Here is a 19,272-nt window from a genome sequence, read left to right as displayed (position 1 = left end):
GACAGACAGACAGACAGACAGAGACAGACAGACAGACAGACACAGACAGACAGACAGACAGACAGACAGACAGACAGACGTCTACAGTGGTATATTATAATTAAGACAAAGTCTATGGATGAACAGTGTTACCATACCAGTGAACTCTTTTCTGCACTGGTCTCCAACATTTATCTCCAGAGTCTCCAGCTGCACCAGAACCTTTTTATAGTCTCTCAGAGCCTGTTTACTCTTCCGCCTTTACAAACAGAGAGCGAGAGCAAGCACAGGGTTAGAGCGCTACCCTCCACAAATGGATACCATCAGAATTCTCTCCGAGTGCTGGATGTGAGTTCACGGCTCAGCGTCATGATGACAGGCCCAGAAGGGTGAAGAATGTGCCATCTGAATTCACTCTACCTGTACATGAGAATGATAACCAGCACGATGAGAACGACCACCGCGGCCCCCGCTGCCAGACCGATCTGAGCTGACAGAGGCACCGGGGAGTGTGAATCACTGTCATACTGCACCGGACCCAAGTCAAACGCCAGGCGTCCCATTAACACCTGAGTGACACACACACACACACACACACACACACACACACACACACACACACACACAGATGGTAGCATGTGAACGCAAAATTAAGTCACAGTTCTAAGCAGGTGTGATACAACACAACATGAAGCAATGAATTACATCTCTTTAAAGAGATGGGTTCCAGGCCGCAGTCAGTAGTAAAAACCTCATTTTCAATACAGAGAAAATAATTTACAATAACACATGAACCGTTCAAGACAGACAGTAAGTCTGAGCTCTGAGGCTGTTCAGAGAAGAACAAACAAGCCGATGTGATTTTAATTGATCTAAAAGTCACAATTTTGTCATGTTATTTGCAATGCTTCATGGAAAGAGTTAGGGATGCACAATATTAAAATTCTCGATAATCCTGTAATTATTTTCATGTTATGACCAATAACTAATTATTTATATTTTAAGCCATCCAATGAAACAACTAAAGCTGACACTGGATCCAGACTGACCTTTAGTCTTGGTAAGTCGCTGTCGTCCAGGGCGAGAGGCAGTTCCTCAGGTGGTTCGCAGTACAGGTGTGTGTTATCCAGAGTCTTGATGACACACTCTTTGTCCCCTAGCCAGGCCACAACTTCCTCTTTACTCATAGCCAGTGTCAGTCCCTTACCCTTCAGACACAAAACACACATCCTCAGTCACAGCAACTCAACTACAACTTAAAAGTGCAACTAAAACTAGTAATATATTTAGTTTACTGAAATAAAGCTGAAATCAAATCAAATAATTAATATAATAAATCATACTATGAGACCGTTGGCTGACGGATGTTCTGAGGTGTGCAATTATTTTCTGGGAAACACACACACAGTGAACAAAGTTCCTGGCAGCTCTCTTGACCGCATTACAGTTTCATATCACTTCACATAGTTTACTGTAATAACAGTCACACAGTTTGCACAAAAAGCTGTTGTCAGTGGTGCCCTGATGATTTTATCAGTTAACCTATAGTGTAGCAACTTAAAGGCTACACATGACATTTCTCACTGTTGAGATAATAACAGCGCTGTATTGAGATGCACAGAGGTAGCCTTATTCACACAAGCTCTCTCTCTCTCTCTATCTCTCTCTCTACATCTCTGTCTCTCTCGCTCTCTTTCTAATAACTGCACTAATAACTGCTTTAAAATGCTATAAATGGCTCAAGCCTCCATTACCAGTTTTAAAATTATGTTTTGGAACTAGCAAAAGAGGCATTGGATGAGATATGGAAGAAATAATCCTCCTCACAATACTATTTTAAGTACAAAAACCAGACGAATCCCTTTAAATATATCATCTGATCAATGTCTTGAGGTGTGATAACCGCATTATAAGTGGAATAATTGACTCCGGGATGTTGAATTATTCTAAAAATAATGCGCACATGAAGTGTAACGGTGTGCATTATTTTTATCAAAATTCAATGGCCCACCGTCAATTATTTCTTACATATAAACCAACATTAAATATAAGATAAAATAGTAACTTAACCTTGGTAGCAAACTAAAATAAGTTTATTACTTAAGCCCTGAAATTTCTAACTGGAAATAAATAAATATCTAAAAAGGATTATTAATCAAACTAAATAGTAGTATTTAAAATAACAAAAACTAAAGCAAAATAATCTTATTTCAAACAGAAAACAAGATTACTTTGCTTACCCCATTGGCAGATCATTTTGTTTGTTTCAAGCAAAAACTCTTTTTTTTTCTGAAAACAAGACAATAATTTTTACTTTTTAATAATGTTTAGATATTTTGGCTGGAAACAAGACAGAAAATCTAAGCTTGAAAAGCGTTTTTGCAGTGCAGTTGTTATATACATATATAACAAATGAAACTAAATGGCAACTAACTTCCTCAAATACATCTCTGTCACCCAACTCTGCATTAGATGACGGTCCCATTTGTTCAACTATTAATATGAGAACTGTTCTTATTGAATACATTTAGTTTATACAGGCAGTAGTTTTTTTATAATATAATTAAATTTCACTGGTGGACAATCAACAAAACAGAAATGCGAGCACCTCTACTGCCAGGACTCCTCCGGGTTTGAATCGGATGGGTGTTCCTCGGGACTCACTGTTGAGCTGGAATAAGTCTGGGTTTGGGTGGTAAACGAACGGTTTGTTCTTGATGGTGTGAAAGTCAATGTGCACATTGTCCATCTCGAACCACACTCGCACGATCCTGGATTTCGGCTCCACTGCAGGGCTCTTGCAAATCATCCTCTCTGAGGTCACATTGGTGCACAACTCCTGAATCTGAAGACAAAAAGAAACATATGCATTTCCTTTCATGCGTTTGGAGTGAGAATGAGTTTTAGTCAAGTAAAAGATTAAGCCATTTCTGAATAAATATTTAAACCTCATGAATGAATCAATTGTATAAGTCATGCATGCATTAATTTTGAAAACAAAATTTATGTTTGATATGTAAAATTGGTTGAAACAATCCGTGAAATGAGTTCTCTGACTGTTTTACCATAACCAAGGGATTCCTGACAGAAACGTGGGTGTATCGACGTCTTCTGACTCCTGATCTGTCTCTAGGCTCATAAGAGACTGACATCTTTGGCTGCTGAACGACATTCAGGTTTTGGCCAGTCACATATATAAGACGTCCACCCCTGAATTTAAATAAAAATATTAGAGGACGTAGATGTAGTCTCATGACGTAGATGTAGAACAGATCAGAGTAAACGCCTGCTCATCCATGGACAATAACTGTAACAACTTAAGTGTGTATGAGTTTCTTTCTTCTGCTGAACACAAAAGAAAATATTTTGAAGAAAGCTGGTAATTGAGCAATTGACGGTAGCCATTGACTTCCATAGTATTTTTTTAAGTCGATGGTTATCAGTAACTGTTTGGTTACCAACATTCTTCAAAATATCTTCTTTTGTGCCCAAAGAAAGAAACTCGTACAGGTTTGGAACAACTTGAGGGTAATTAAATTTTTTTTTTTTGGAAATTATAAGCCTTGAGCGCACATACCCGTAGAAACTCTCTGTAGGTATTGCATCAGTAATCACAGGGTCTTCCATATAGCTGAAAAGAACACTATCCAAAATCCTGTCTGCTTTTCCAAACACAACTTTGACTGGCACTCTTCCAGTTTGGTTGGAGTGACTGGTGCGACAAATCAGCCGTGTGTCACTCACTTCATTGCTTACAGAAAAAAAGAAAAAGAAAACTTAGACAAATGCAACTTGCAGCATCTTTTCAGTCAACTGCATTCACATTTTCTGTCAATAAACAGATAAATGATATCAAGTGCTGCAGGGATGATGTACTTTTGTAGGCCAAAACCCATAAATGAGTTAACATTTGAGTACCTCCGGTCCACTTTCACATCCTCATTGCGCTTAGAATTGCGCTCTTCAAAATATTATAACTCAAAATTTAAAGGAAAAATAAAGACTGAAAGAAGCTTAATGGTAGTGATGCTGAAGTCAAGCGACAATGTTGTGGTTCGTTTATAGCCTTCTTACTTCTGCTGACTGTAGTTAGGTTTCAAAATTCAAAAGTTGTGTTCATTTCTAAAGATAATCACGATTTACAAAACATGTAAGAAACACAAACTTTGGTCACAGAGCTTATTTCCTACAATAATTTAAAAGCCAATGGAAAAATCCAGTTGGGTTTTTGTCAAGGGAACCAAGGTGATGTTAGCTCCATTTGCTCTTACATGCGACAGGGTTTTGAGCCCATGAAAGCCTGCAGGTCAGCGATTTGGCCACTACTTTGTTCTGTTCGTTGTCCCGTCAGGAGCTGCGAACCATGGACCGTTAGCATCGTGCCACCAGCTAAGGGCCCTTTTTCCGGGACAATCCTGCTCAGCTGTGGATTCTGATATGAGAACGTCTGCTGGGACTCTTGTTTCTCTGATCCTCTGACGGTGATGATGACCGGTCCGGCTGTGACATTTGCACTGGCCTGGAGCTCACACACAATGCTGAAAACAAAAGCAGAATTATGCACATATGAAATCTGACGCCAACTTTTCATCATATCTGGTGCACTAAAAAAAGGAGTCGTACCTGGTGGAAATGCGATAGGCCTCAGGCAGAGGTCTGCAGGTCACCCCTGCCACCGTCACCCCTGCCTGGATGTCCTGGAAGCTCTGGCCCAGATTCGATCCCTGGATTGTTAGCAAGATGCCACCCTCCAGTGGCCCGGTCAGCGGCTCAACCTACCCACAGATAAAAGTTTGAGAAAATTAATCTTTGATATTTAATTTTTCAATTCAGTTTGGCACATTAAACTTAAAACAAATTGCAACATGTACAAAACACACATGGTCTTTTATAAATATGTGCTTGAAGACCAAAATGAATGCCTGCCATGTGTTGCATGTGACTAATAGTTAGTTTACAAAGTATGTAAGATACGTAATGTATGTAAGGAACAATAATAGGTTTAAATGGCAATGCAATAACAATAGTTTGAGCTTCACAGCTTTTTGGTCTTTCAGAAGCTATGTGAATCAAATCAAAGAGACACTATGAAAAAATTTTGTTTTGCAACTCCACACCAGGGATATTAGATCCAGACTCTCCAATAAATATGTTTTGTCTGATACCCGAAACCAGTTAACATTGCATTTTGTCTGATAACCGAAACTGTATTAACTGTCTTCTATCAGCTCAAAAATTTGACAGAGCAAGACAGGGAAGAGTAGATGATAAGAATAAGCAGGGTGTCAGCTGCACTCGGCACAAATCCAACAAGTGTTGTTCTATCAAATTGGTTCACATTATTCCATTAAAAAAAAACAGATAAATAAATATTATGTGTGTATAAAAACAATATACAAAATAATTTTACATAAAAATTATTCAATAAACGATTGAATGAATTACCATTATGAAAATTTAACAGGTATGGAAAGTATTATGCTCATTTAGAATTACACAAAAATGTTTAAATGTACACCTAATATGTTGGTCTATATGTGTGCATCCTCCCCTTTAATTTTCTGATTGCAAAGTTAATCTTAATTTCCAGTCTTTGCCCCTCCTCTTTCCTTTCTTCACTGTCTCTGCATGGGAGAAGTGGGTTTCTTTTTCATCTTTGTTGTAAAAATGTAAAAAAAAACCTTTTGTTTTTCTGTTTAAATTACATTCATAACTTTATTTTTCATGTGTGTTTCATTATTTTCATGTTTTTGTTTTAATTGATGTTGTGGTTAATTTTGTTGTCTCATCGATACACTTGAAGCACCCGCTAATTGATCTATTTATTTAATCAAAAACACAATGCAGAAAACACCAGTTACAAAAGTAAATTGAGAAAATAAATCAATATAATTATATGCTTGTGCATTTGAAGCTACACACACAGAGATTGCTATTGAACACTCAAACTAGATCCTTCTACACAAACTGTCCACTTATGAAATGATCAGTGACTATGATGACAGCTTTTGCCTTCACATTGACATTTATACATTTGGGAGAAGCTTTTATCCAAAAGTATATGCTTTATCAGTTCGTGTATTCCCTAGGAATCAAACCCACGACTTTGATGTTTTTTTGACACACAGACAGGTTTTTGATTATGCAAATGACAGAATTGGCTGTATGGTTTGCTTCAAATACTCAAGATAAAAACTATAGTTAATTAATTCCATTGCCTTGGCAACAAAGGGCATCTTTAAGGAAATAACACAAAATGAAGTTTCATAGTTGGTGACACATTTTCTAAATTCACCCACACAATTTAATTTTGGACCATGCATATGTGTACCTCAGTAATTTTAGGAGGAGGACAGGTGTCCACGGTTCCGCTGGTGCAGGATTGGTTATACACACAGCCGGGGGTTTCACCGACACACCACACACATCCGTAATTAGACACAACCGCACGACACTGACTGCAGTCGGACTGTCCAACTGAGCAGTCGTACAGCTGCACTGTTACACAGACACAAATTCATCTCAATTAGGTCACAAGCAACAGGCACAAAACTGTTACTAGCTGCTATCTAACTAGTTTTTAAAAACATAAAACAATACTTTTTTTAATACTTGTATGTATGTAGATATATATATGTGACCCTGGACCAGAAAAGCAGTCATAAGGGTAAATTTCTTGAAATTGAGATTTACACATCATCTGAAAGCTGAATAAATAAGCTTTCCTTTGATGTATGGTTTGTTAGGATGTAAATATTAGATACAACTATTTGGAAATCTGGAATCTGAGGGTGCAAAAAAAAATCTAAATATTGAGAAAATCACCTTTAAATATATATTTACAGTAGAAAATTTACAAAACATCTTCATGGAACATGATCTTTACTTAATATCCTAATGATTTTTGGCATAAAAGAAAAATCTATAATTTTGACCCATACGTTATTTTGGCTATTGCTACAAATATACCCCAGCGACTGGTTTTGTGCTCCAGGTTCACAAATACACACACACACACACACACACATATATATGTGCAATATATAACATTTTTAATTTATATATATATTATATATACACACACACTTTAAACAGCAAATTTACAAAATAACAAATGATATATAGCATTAAATAGTTATATATACCGGTAGTATATTTAAAACTATACACACACAAACAGAGCATTAAAAGTTGTATTAAAAGTTCTACAAAATTGTTATTTAAAACTGTAATGTTATTTTACACACACACACACACACACACACACACACACACACACACACACACACACACACACACACACACACACACACACATAAGTATAATACTTCATTGTACAGAATATAAAATATATGAATTTAAATAATCCTTTACATTTTATATATATATATATAGACCATGCATGTACTTTTTTTTATAATATATTTATTTTACATGTATTTAAGTTAATTAGCAAATTAGTAAGTGCCAAAAAAAAAAAAGAGAATTAATTTTATGATTTTTGCCACTGAATGAACATGCATAAATGGTCACGGTACTCACAGCGGAGATGTGGTGCTGTGTCTATACGCTGCGTCCCCCACTGCAGGTATACAGGAGCAAAATATTCAAACTGCTTTCCTGAGTACTGAAACTAAGCACACACATACAAAATCAATGTATAATCAGCCAGGTGCATGCAGACAAATTATATGTGGCACCATCAACAAATCCATGTTTGAATTGCTGTGTTTTTCTGGCTGGTGAAATAAATTACAGCTATTATCACTGCAGACATCACATGCACAAGTCTATATTAACTGCACCGGCTGTGGCATAATTTGATGTGGCAATGCATAAATGGACGCTATTAATATCACCTGATGAGCGGCACACTTGAACACATGCGTCCCCGTCTCTTTATTGCGGTCCAACGTGGCCGACAAGCGCAGCTCCTGGCCTTCGATGACCAGCAAGCAAGCATAATCTTCCTCATCCTGTTTAAAATATCACACGGCATGTCACACAATCAAATGCTAATCACGAGCCATCTCTAACCCCTTTCCCCATTCCACATGCATTATCATAAATGAGTTCACCCAGACCCTCCTGACCACCCTGGGACAATCGCGTCTTAAAATGCACAGCCATGAAACGTCAAGGCCAACATATTGATTCAGGCACAATGTATGAGGTGGAATGATAAGCGGCATATGAGCATCACCTCAAATATGTCCAGGTTTTTGCCCTGCAGAGAGAGCTCGCTGTCAAAGCCAACAGGAACCAGAGGGGAGCTCTGCAGGGCCCAGACACAGGGGCAAGAGTCCGGCCCGTGGGGCAATGACTGCTCCTGTTCACACGCACACACAAAATGAGAATTTCAGTGAGGGCAAGGGTTGGTTAGAAAAGAAGAGAATATTCAGTCTAATGCAAATGATCTGTGTAAGGTGCGTTTTGATTGAACAGACCAAATTTAGACATGAATGCATGATTTCTACCACAGTGTTAGAGATATACTAAACTACAATATCATAACATGTAAACTGTACTTCAAAAAAATACCCTGGTAGCGTAACCCACTACTGAAAATGTTTATTCCTTTATTTGAAATAACAATTACTGATGATCTCCAAGTATAATAATATACATTTATTTTGACCTTGAGAAAGAGAAAATAGATCACTATATGTATCATGAGAGGTCGTGACCCCGTTGACTGTCTGTAATGATCTCAATTAGTGGTCAGGAGATGGTAAAGTCCTGGGGGAGATACTTACCCTGCTGTTATAGATGATGTGTTGACGAGGACAGCTCTTAGCGTGAGTGCAGATCTCATCCTTCACACACCAATGACACGGCCACATACTGCTAACACACGCCATGCACCTGCAGCAGATCACATACGATACAATGAACGGGAAAATCTATACATCTATTATGATAGTCACGGTTGCACCATAGTCGTACTGGAGCTTTTCACTCATTTTCCATCCTCTCACTCAGACTCATTTAAATGAAACAGGTCATGAAAGTATTTAACCCCAAAAGGAAAAAAATGAAATAATATTTTGCATAAAAATGACTACAAATGACTTGAATACAAATGCTATTTTTTATTTTAATTAGCATAAAATTAAATGCAGCACAACAAATACTATCATGAATGATGTATAAGCACTTTCAAATTTAAATGTACATTTATTTATGATAATTCGTTTTTTTTTTTTACATTATAGTAATGAAATTTATTTGCTTAGTTGCCAAGAAAAACTCAGCTTTATTTTCTTAAAGGCAAGACACTACAGGTTTTTACTTCCATAACATTCATATTTCAAACTCTTATTAGTGGAAAGAAAACCTCTAAAATACACGTTTAAATGTTAATTTATGTGTTTATGTAGAAATTAGAATACATATTTTTACAGGTTGTTTTCTAAAAAAGTTTTTTTTTTCCGCAGGAATATACCAAAATTCACATGTTTTGCTCCTATCTATATTCTGAAGGTTTTCACATAAGGGATTTTTATAGATCATTCACTTGATTTATTTACCACATTGTTCCTAAAAATATGGTAAATTTAGTTCTGGCTGTTGACAGTAATTTCTGATTTATGGAATGATAAAGAGAGATATCCAAAACTCTCTCTGTAAAAACCTTTAACTGTAATATATCAACAATATGAAAAAATTGTTTTGAACTTGACTTAATTCAATGTTTTCTGGAAATATATGCAAAGTAGTGTTTATTTAATTAGAGAATGCCTCATTTGCCTATTTAAACAATTAAAAAAAAAGATTACACTATTGACCTGTGGTGTCTTGCTTTAAGCAATTCTTTATTACAGGTGGGGCGGCACAACTAATCGAAATAAAATCGCAAAAGGCATTAAATCGCGATTAGGCAGAAGCTAAAAATCCAAATATTCCCAGAAGAAGAAATCCAGAAACTGCCTATAGCTGCAGCTGAATAAACAGAAAACGTAACTGCTTTCACTGATTCAGCGTGACTAATAAACACACGACAACAGCAATATATGGTTTATATTGTATGGAGTTCTTCTTATTTAAATTATCATCATAATAAAGTATATCTATAATGAAATGCTAATCGACATAGCCTTTATAACTGCTTAGAATACAATGAAATATTGTGTGCCTTAATTGTTCTGTTTAAGAAGCCACATCCTCTCACAGAAGGATTTATTTTACACACTCGACTGACGTTATGAAGTAAATTTGAAGTTAAAACATGTTATTAATTGTGGTATTTTCACGTGCTTTCAGATGGAGTAGCATTTACAACACAGAGATGCAGTTCCCTGAGCTGTAATAATAGCGAACGATTTCGTAGATTTCATAATCCTACAATTATATCGTCTGCATTTATGAACACGATTTTGCATAGCAGTGAACTACGGCTTTGTGTAGTTAATGCTGCTCCACCTGAAAGCAGGTGATGGAGATTTACTGCTAATCACAGAACCAGCTTTACTGACTAAATGCGCATGACAATTGCGATTAATTGCGTTTGATTAATCGTGCAGCCCTAATTACAGGCTGTATGAGATTCACCTAAACAGGTTGCTTTTGTTAGTATAGGTTTAAGACCTCAACGTGTAAAATTACCTCTGTGACCTTTGCTCACTCTCATTTCACAGGAAAAGTTGCTAAATATTAAATTGCATTTGATGCAATTTATAAAGTTACGAAGTTATGACATCAAAGTACCAAAGATTTCTAAAATATTTTGCAGGTGCGCTTCTGTAAAGGTGAACTGTTGTGTAAGAGCATGTCTGCATAGTTCAACTACTTCAATATAAGGGTTTTTCATGATACAAGCATTTAAATTCTTAAACATTGCATTTTGCATGTGTGAGTTTATTCATAAGAATGAACTCTGTGTGCATATGTGCTTACGGTGAGGAAGCGTTGAGCCGTCCGACTGCTTTACAATCATAAAAGGTGATATTTGTATGCGAGATGGTCACGTTTCCAAACCTCAGTGCAATTGGAACAGATACGTGATCTACAAATAAACAAAAATCAGCAAAGCATATGACAAAACCAACAATATTTCAAATTTTGACCTAGATTCTCCACATTGAAATGTGAGTCCATGATATTCAATATTTAACATGAATTTAACCATCCCTGCACAGTAAATACTGTACACCTACTGTATACTCTAGAGAGACACATAACTCATTGTTTGGATCTCAGGGCTGTTTGACTAAAAGCTTTAGTACATATTCCCAGCAGAATGCCATTTTCTAGTTGCAGCAAAGAAGATAAAGTCAAAATAATCCCTGTAACCCAGATTCAACATCAGTAAAATCAACAGAAGTATCTTTAAATGTATATAAATCCACGCCAATGCACATTCACAACATGCACACAAACATATTCTGCTTGGGCAGTTAGATAAAACCATGATAGCCAGTTTCAGATTACCAAGAATAAAAAAAAGAATTGTGTGGGTAACAGAAGCATGGTCTCTTGAAAAGAAATGGTTTGGGTTTCATTCCCCTCAGCTCAACAGTTGGTAGCTGGGATAAAACGGCCTTGGCAATGCGATCATGTCAGCGTGGCTCACCGTTGCCTGGCGTACTCGGCGGGAGCTGCTCTGGAGCTGGAGATTGACATGTGATTCTATTCTCTATGACAACCGCAGGCTGAGCAGCCAAACTCCCAAAAGCGCAAGATAGAGACTCATCCTTTGACAAGACCGGCAACTGTAGAACCGTGAAAGAGACCTTGAAAGCAGAGAAGAAAAAACCATCAGATATTTAATGGCCATTTTAGGAATGTGCAAGGCCATGGTTGGTCTTGTGAATACTAATAAGAGATGTTGTTGAATCTTTTGTTTGGATGCTGGTGAGGTTTTTGTGCTTCGCTTGTTAAGACCAAGGTTTTCACTCTATGTAACCATCCGTTCGTATTGCATAAGCGGAGATCTGACCCCTTACAAGAATGTTACTATGCACTTGAAAACCTTGAGTCCAGTGTACTGATGCATTTACAACTGAAGCAAGAATTCGAGATGGGGCATATCAAAATTCTCTTAAAATTCTCTCAGGATGCTGTGAAGACCTCACAGACTATAATGTGACAGCAGAGTGTGGGCGGTGATCTGGGATCAGGGTTTGTACCTCTGTCTGCTCTTCTCTGCTCTGGATGGAGGGGTGTAGACTCTCTATGGACACACACTGGTGCTCACGGCTGTAGCTCCAGATCCAGTGGTGATGCTGAGCGTGCCGTGCACAGTCCATCTTCCTTGTGCACCTGATACATAAAGAAACAATGAGATAAGGCTCTGTTTAACGTTACAGAGGATATGAAAGCAAAACTGAAATAAACTCCAGAGGCCTCTCAGAGCTTTTGAGATATTTTATAAAAGCATCATAGGTCAACGTCTGGGCAGGCAGCGTTAAAAGAAAACGTTAACAAATGATGTTGTTTATGTTGTTCTCACCATATTATTTTGTCACACTGTCTGAGATTCTGTTTCTCATGTAACAAGAGTGGACGGCTATTTATGTTTCAAAAACAAAAATTCCAAAACAAAACATAAAAGCACTTTTAAAACATCAAAGTTAGGCCATATGACTCATGTGCTATATTTCAAGTCTTCTAAACCCATACGACAGCTTCTGTCTGTGTGAGAACAGACAGAATTTAAGCCGTTATTGCTAGGATGATAGGATTCAGGAAATTTAAGAGCTACAGCAGAGAGGACAATTATTTGTGAATTGCTTGTGGTTAGTAATGGTCTGTTCCTCATAAAAAGTTTTTGTATAGTATCAAAAGACTTTGAATATAGTGGACAGACTACTTTTATGGTGCTGTTTTGCACTTGTTTTATGCACTTTGGAGCTTTTTGCAGTATAAGTTACAATGTAGGGAAAACAGAAGCCTGGTGACTGAAAAGAAAGAAAGAAAATAATGTCAATAAAGTGTCAAAATTGCATGGGGATGAATAGATGACCATTTAATTTTCAGGGTTAACTAAGACAAATATAAACCATTGTTCAACGGTTTGTGGTTGGTAAGATGTTTATAAAGCTTTTGAAAGAAGTTTCTTACTGTCATCAAGGCTGCATTCATTAAAGACACGATACAAACAGTGTTATTGTGAAATACATTACAATATAAAACAACTCTTTTCTGTTGTAACATATTTTAAAATGTAATGTACCCCGTCTTCAATGTCACAGATCCTTCAGAAAACTTTCTAACATGCTGATTTGTGCTCAAGAAACATTTCTTATTGTTATAAGTGCTGAAAACGGTTGTCCTGCTATATAATTTTGTGGAAACTTTGATGCATTTTTTTTTTGGAAAAATTGAATTTGAAATAGAAATCATTTGTAACAAATATTTTTTGTTACTTTTGATCAATTTAATGCATCCTTGTTGAGTAAAAGTATTAATGTCTTACTGACCCCAAACTTTTGAACAGTTTTGTAGAATTAAATCATAGAAATCATAGAACAATCTCCCCCAAAAAAAAGGGTTGCATAAACATTTAAACTGGAAACGAATATCTGCTGTTCTGTGGAAGCAGAAATCGTTGAAAAATTATGAATATCTCAAAGATCTATGTAAATGATCTTCATATGCTTAGATGTTTATGTAAAAGGAGAGGCGTGGCCTGATGGAAAGGGAGTGTTGAAAGAGCAGGCGGTGATGTGTAACAGCAGTCAGGTGAGCTCAAGTACCTGCCCTCCAGCGAACACCAGCCGCAGTAGGGATCTCTATTAGACAGACAGGAGTGGCAGTCTAAATGCTTCTCACACTGAGCGACGTGGAGCTTTGTAACCTAAAAACACACACAAATACAAATCAGAGGCCCTGAGCAGCGTTTCTTGAATTGGAAACTGATAAAGCGCAAGAGGAAGTGTGAAAACAATCTCCGATTCTGATTGGCTGCCAAGAAAAATCCAACGGCAATTACTTGACCATGCAAAAAACAAAACCAGACTTTTATCTCGAGAAAAAAAATCTGTTATTCAAATGATGTTTGTCAAAGTAAACGTGTAATCTCTCCTTTGAGAGCGCGCATGTAACAGATGTCGTGTTTCAGTTGCTGGCAGTTGAAAGGAAGTTGTTTGTCTCTCATACCTTTCTTTCAGTTAATACATAGACGTTCTGTTTGGTGGAGTCCAACAGCAGGTCAGCGTTAATGGGACTCTCTGCATCCACCTCCACTGTGTCATATTTGGTACCGGTACCATCTGCATGCAAGAACACCTGCAACAAAAAAGGCATATAAAGCACAACTTTTCCAAACAAACCACTTTTAAAGGTATCACTTATGTCTGTAGCAAAAACGCTGCGGGGCACATTATACGCTCAATTTGAATACCTACAATTAGTGGTTTATTCAAAAGCATGAACAAAAGCGAATCAATGCTTTCGCATACATATGCATATACAAAAGACACAAAGCTCAGGCTAGTTGCAATCTCAGCAGCCCGGTATGTTTCTCAACATCTTGCAAGCAGGGGAAGTGATACCATTGGCTTTCTGTGATAAGTTCTGCCTGAGGAGAACTTTGGGTGGTAAACAAGCTGCTGTTTCAGAGTATGGCCGTTAATATTTCATACAGCACCAGAGGGGATTGAGGGATGAAAAACGTAAAGTGCGGTTCCTGCCACCCCTATCAGCTGATCCAGAGCGCACTGCATGTGACCGGCTCCCTTGGGATTGGTTCTCCCCAAGGCGCTTGCAATAAGCATTCAGAACATGTCCTCTTACGCTGATGAGGCAGCCGCTCGCACACAAACACACACTCCATCCTACATGCAGACACACACTCATACCACCTCCAGGCCAGACGGGCCAACCACGAGCAGTAAAGACACCACATTCTCAGACTGAAAGTAGGCAAAATTGGCAGATCATAATATATTCGCTTACTGTAATGCAACAAAATGAATGTGTTTCCCAAGTCTGAATGAATGTTGCACTAGGATCTTCCGCCTTAAGGATCTTTAAGAATAATTCAACCAAAAAATAACAATGCAATCATTATTAAATCATCCTTTTGCGGTTTGTTCCAAGTCTTTTGAAGCCTCTAGCTGCTTAAGTTGTTATTTACTAAAAAGTTGAACAGCAAAACTTGGCATCAATGTCTAAATTTCTGAACATAAACTTTTAATGGCATTTTAGAGCTTTGCTGAAAGAGAAGATTTTCTGTAAAAACCCTTACTTAAATGTTTGTTTATTTGGGGCATATGGACCACTTTTATAGTGCTTGACAGATCTGTTGTTATACAGAAAACATCATTTAATAAATATTTTAATTAATACAGACATTGGAAAGATGAGTTTTTGATGAACTATAACTGAAACCAAGTGTAAGAGTTGCTCATCATTTAGTTCTTTTCACTTTCCATGACTCATAAATAAATTCTACACTGTTTCACGTCTAAGATCACAGAGCTTGAGAGACCTGCATGCTCTCTCTTGTCCATTTGCCTTAATTAGCAGCCTAAGTCCAAATGTGACAGTTCAAGCTAACTGTGACGACTTATGTTGTTGTTGTTTTTTGCTTTGAAAGTTGATCTTCATTTGCAGTGGCCTTGAACTGTAGGCCTCAAATAAAGGTCTTTTATAAAGTGTCCAAACTGCAATGCAATTTACAAAAAAAGAAAAGAAAAAAAACTCCTCAAAACTTTGTCCTGATAAATAATGTAACACATTATCTGAACTCTGACTGAACCAACCCATTTTAATAACATAATATTACCCTGCTGTAGGGTGGTTTGCTCATTACTGGAGAGTTAGTGCTTAATGACAGATTACTCCATGTGTTTGCTTTTGAATAAAGAAGTATTTAATGATAGTACACAGCCTTTAAAATTCAGTTGTTCATGCTGATTTTTCCCATTATGTTTCGGTGATGGATAGTGGGTATTTAATGTTTAAGGATTTGTGCTGCTAACACAAAAATTGCAGGTTTAGAGCCATTAAAGCATGATGCAAGATTAAAAAAAAACGCATGGCTAATAATAGGCAACAGTAAGTCATACCTTGTGCAGCCTTCCATTTTTGTCTCCTAAAAGTACTATGGTGTGGCCAACTTCAGTTGCTGTGGTGACAGCAGTGATGGGAGGAGTCCAGGTGAAAGCAGGCGTGGCCTCAAGAGCAATGGCACTGGCGATGGGGCTGGGTGTGTGTTCACCTCCGCATGGGTACTTGTTCAGAGAGTCCTGCACACCCCCAAAAACATTACATTACCTATATCTACCATCAAATACATTTATAATACACAGTTCATGGTTATAGCAGATGGAAAATAATTAGGGATGGGAGCAGTTGGGAATTCAACAGTCTTCCTCTCTTTAATCATATTAAACTCAGGCTGCAACCTCAACTTGGCTAAAACGTGACATTTTGGCACTTTAGAAGTAAAAGTGCTTGAAAACACTGTCAGTATGGTTTTGATGCAGTGCTCTAGGGGAAGAATGCAGACTGTAAACAGGACCCAATGTCATGAAAACCACTCAGTTCCAGAATATTTATACATAAGGTCTCTGAATAACAACCCATTCTCGATTCCCAACCCATAAACTGATTATACGCCACTGCTGACAACTTTATTTACTGCAGAGGACTCAATTTCTGCCTACCCTTACTGACAGTGACAATAGGGAAGAAATTATTGGGAGAGAGTTGCAGTTCGTTCAATACATTAAACTACACTACCATTCAAAAGTCGGCACACTTTAATCTTCAAAATTATTCAATTTAAATGCTTAAGTTTGAATTCATGAAATACTTTTAAAGGCTAATTTAAAATTGCACATTTATTAGAGAGGTCCAGCTTTTTGGGTTTGTAGGTGTTCAGGTACAGAAATTGAATAACCAAATGTAAAATAACACTGCACAGTCATCACTGTATAAATTAAATATAGATTAATCCTTGATAAAGCTAAAAAAGTTTATTCAGTTAAGAGCAGTGAGTGATTTTCTCTCTCACTTTTTTTTTTCTTGAAAAAGACACAGACAGCACAGTAAATTATCCAGTATAATGACACACATCAGACTTCTTTCTCAACTGTTACTCAATACTTTCACTTAAGACATTACCAACTGTTTTTGAGAATATTTTGACATAATTTTGTGTGTATCTGTCCGTTGAAATGCAAGAAAACGCAAAAGAGAACTTTATTTTGTGTTCACATGTTGTCTGAGACATGGTTCTCTGTACACACCAAAAACAGCTCGTGAGTGATAAATTTAGTTATTTTGCATTGTCTTCTGCTTCAAAGTTATAAACCTTCTTGTATGTTTATATCCACATGGTGTATTTGTTTAAGAGGCCCTGTTTGACTGTATAGTGAAGGAAAAGCTGCCAGAACCATCCAGGACACATTAGTCCTTCAATAAATTTAAAAAGCATTCAAGGATGCACCTCATTAAGTTGGCTGAAAGAATTTCCGGAGTCTGCAGAGCATATAAACAGCAAGATGCTCAAATACAAGAGCTGAATTTTTTTTTTTTTTTTTTTTACATAGATTTAATGACTGTGCTACTATGCTAAGATATGGAACCTTAATAATAAATAACAAGAAGGTGTGTCCGAACTTCTGACTGGCAGTTTAAATGCAATGGCATGCAAGTTTCTAATATATACAATTTGGCTTTACTTGGAAATCGGTCAAAGGATACATAAACAGTTTAGGAATTAATGAATGTTAAATGTTTTGGAAATAATGAGGTTCGAGCTAATCACACAGACAGACAGCTGTGTGCCCACATGCTTCCAATACTGAGAAAAAAACCCTGACAGATGACATATTATGAACAATTAAAATCCAAAATGCAAGTAGAATATTAAGTTTGAGCTCTAAAAACTGGAAAAGCACTAAGTTTCCAAAGTCAACTATGAAGATTTGGATAGTGCCAGAAACATCCTGTCCTTGCTGTGTGCATAAAAATCAATGTAAAAAAAGCTCAGCAACTTTTATTATGGTGTCTGTCAAACCCAACCCATCATCTGTCGGTGGCTGGGAGTGATTTTAAATGCACTCTCACTGGAGCCAGCCACGGGTTGGTGTGTCCTGACCTAATGTTATTCAGTCGTCAGTGGATGGACATGCACAACAATACCTCAGCTAACAGACCAAGGGGAGTGGCCACACAGGACAGCAAAACAGTGGCACACAATTGAAGTCAAAGGAGGTAAAATACACAAACACACCTAATGCTTTGGAAACTAGATAGCAATCCATTCTGCAGTACTTCCAATGAATTATTGAGATGGCCATAACTGTTACATTTGCAACATGAAAATCTTGAACATAAAGTAATGAAATCAGAACTGAACCTCATTTCCTTTCTCAATACCCCTTCCTGGATATTGTGCACATAAGGAGAAATTTAGCTTTTTTCCATGCAATTAAATTAATTGAGACTGGAGCATTCAAGCTTCAAAGGGACCATGAAAGGATGAGAAAAGTAATCAAAATGAGTCCTGGGTTATATTCCAAGTTTTCTAAATTCATATGATAATGCTGTGTGAGGAACAGACCAAAATTTGGTTGTAGACCGTGTGTAGTCCCCCATACATTGCAATTGTTTGGGAGACAAAAACAATCATTACAATCTTCAAAAATACTATGTCACAAAGTTTTGGAACAGTAAACAGTAAGTGTTAAAATTATTATGTACATGGTGCAATGGTCCAAATTTGATTTGATAATTGTTAAATATCTTCTTTTTTATGTCAAGTTCAATAACAGACTAAAGTCATATTTTAGATACAGTGAAACATACACATTGGAAGTGGTTACATTATTGTGTCTTTGAGGTCAGAGTTTCAGTGGGCTTCTGTGTGTGGTGGTCACTGGGGCTGCGAGCCCAGAGAGGATGTGGGTCAGCAGAAGTCAAACCAGCTGTGACGTTAAGCTGGATTTAACCACCTCCCAGAGGCTACACACACACAGACACCACTCCATTTCATTCCCAAGCTCATACTAATACACACCACCCCCTTCCACACAGTAACACATGAATAGAACATTACCCAATTTCAAATTAGTCATCGTATCTCCTTCCTTCTGCTTCATTTTCTCTCAAACAAAACCTCTTTAGATTTTTCTTTTAGAAAATCTCCAGTATTCATTGGCCAAACTTAAAACAAACCATAAACTACACAAACCACTGCATACCTAAAATTACAAAAATAAATTTGATGCTACTTGTTTTGTTATGCTAAATGGCCGTTACAGGCAAATAAACTTTCAGTTGCATAAACTGAAGATGGAAAACTCACAGAGTTTTAAAATCGTCCCTGTAACATGCAGA

At 37.2% G+C, this 19,272-nt stretch overlaps 1 protein-coding gene across 4 annotated transcripts in view; it reads right to left on the bottom strand.

Annotated features, from left to right (window-relative positions):
• Window positions 1–19,272, bottom strand: part of LOC113081181 (plexin-B3-like) — a 74,864-nt gene that overhangs the window by 11,155 nt on the left and 44,437 nt on the right. For all 4 annotated transcript variants that reach the window (XM_026253244.1, XM_026253241.1, XM_026253242.1 and 1 more), the window contains exons 3-21: window positions 15,993–16,172; window positions 14,080–14,208; window positions 13,677–13,777; window positions 12,108–12,240; window positions 11,552–11,711; window positions 10,876–10,984; window positions 8,736–8,844; window positions 8,183–8,308; window positions 7,839–7,955; window positions 7,522–7,612; window positions 6,311–6,477; window positions 4,603–4,754; window positions 4,251–4,517; window positions 3,557–3,730; window positions 3,045–3,189; window positions 2,588–2,824; window positions 1,029–1,187; window positions 400–548; window positions 138–238 (exon numbers count right to left, since the gene is read on the bottom strand). In XM_026253244.1, coding sequence (XP_026109029.1) covers window positions 138–238; window positions 400–548; window positions 1,029–1,187; window positions 2,588–2,824; window positions 3,045–3,189; window positions 3,557–3,730; window positions 4,251–4,517; window positions 4,603–4,754; window positions 6,311–6,477; window positions 7,522–7,612; window positions 7,839–7,955; window positions 8,183–8,308; window positions 8,736–8,844; window positions 10,876–10,984; window positions 11,552–11,711; window positions 12,108–12,240; window positions 13,677–13,777; window positions 14,080–14,208; window positions 15,993–16,172 — 2,806 coding nt within the window. The remainder of the gene's footprint in view (window positions 1–137; window positions 239–399; window positions 549–1,028; window positions 1,188–2,587; window positions 2,825–3,044; window positions 3,190–3,556; window positions 3,731–4,250; window positions 4,518–4,602; window positions 4,755–6,310; window positions 6,478–7,521; window positions 7,613–7,838; window positions 7,956–8,182; window positions 8,309–8,735; window positions 8,845–10,875; window positions 10,985–11,551; window positions 11,712–12,107; window positions 12,241–13,676; window positions 13,778–14,079; window positions 14,209–15,992; window positions 16,173–19,272) is intronic.

This window comes from Carassius auratus, unplaced genomic scaffold (assembly GCF_003368295.1).
Source record: "Carassius auratus strain Wakin unplaced genomic scaffold, ASM336829v1 scaf_tig00033307, whole genome shotgun sequence".
Classification (NCBI taxonomy): Eukaryota; Metazoa; Chordata; class Actinopteri; order Cypriniformes; family Cyprinidae; genus Carassius; species Carassius auratus.
This window is presented reverse-complemented; position numbering and strand designations above follow the sequence as displayed.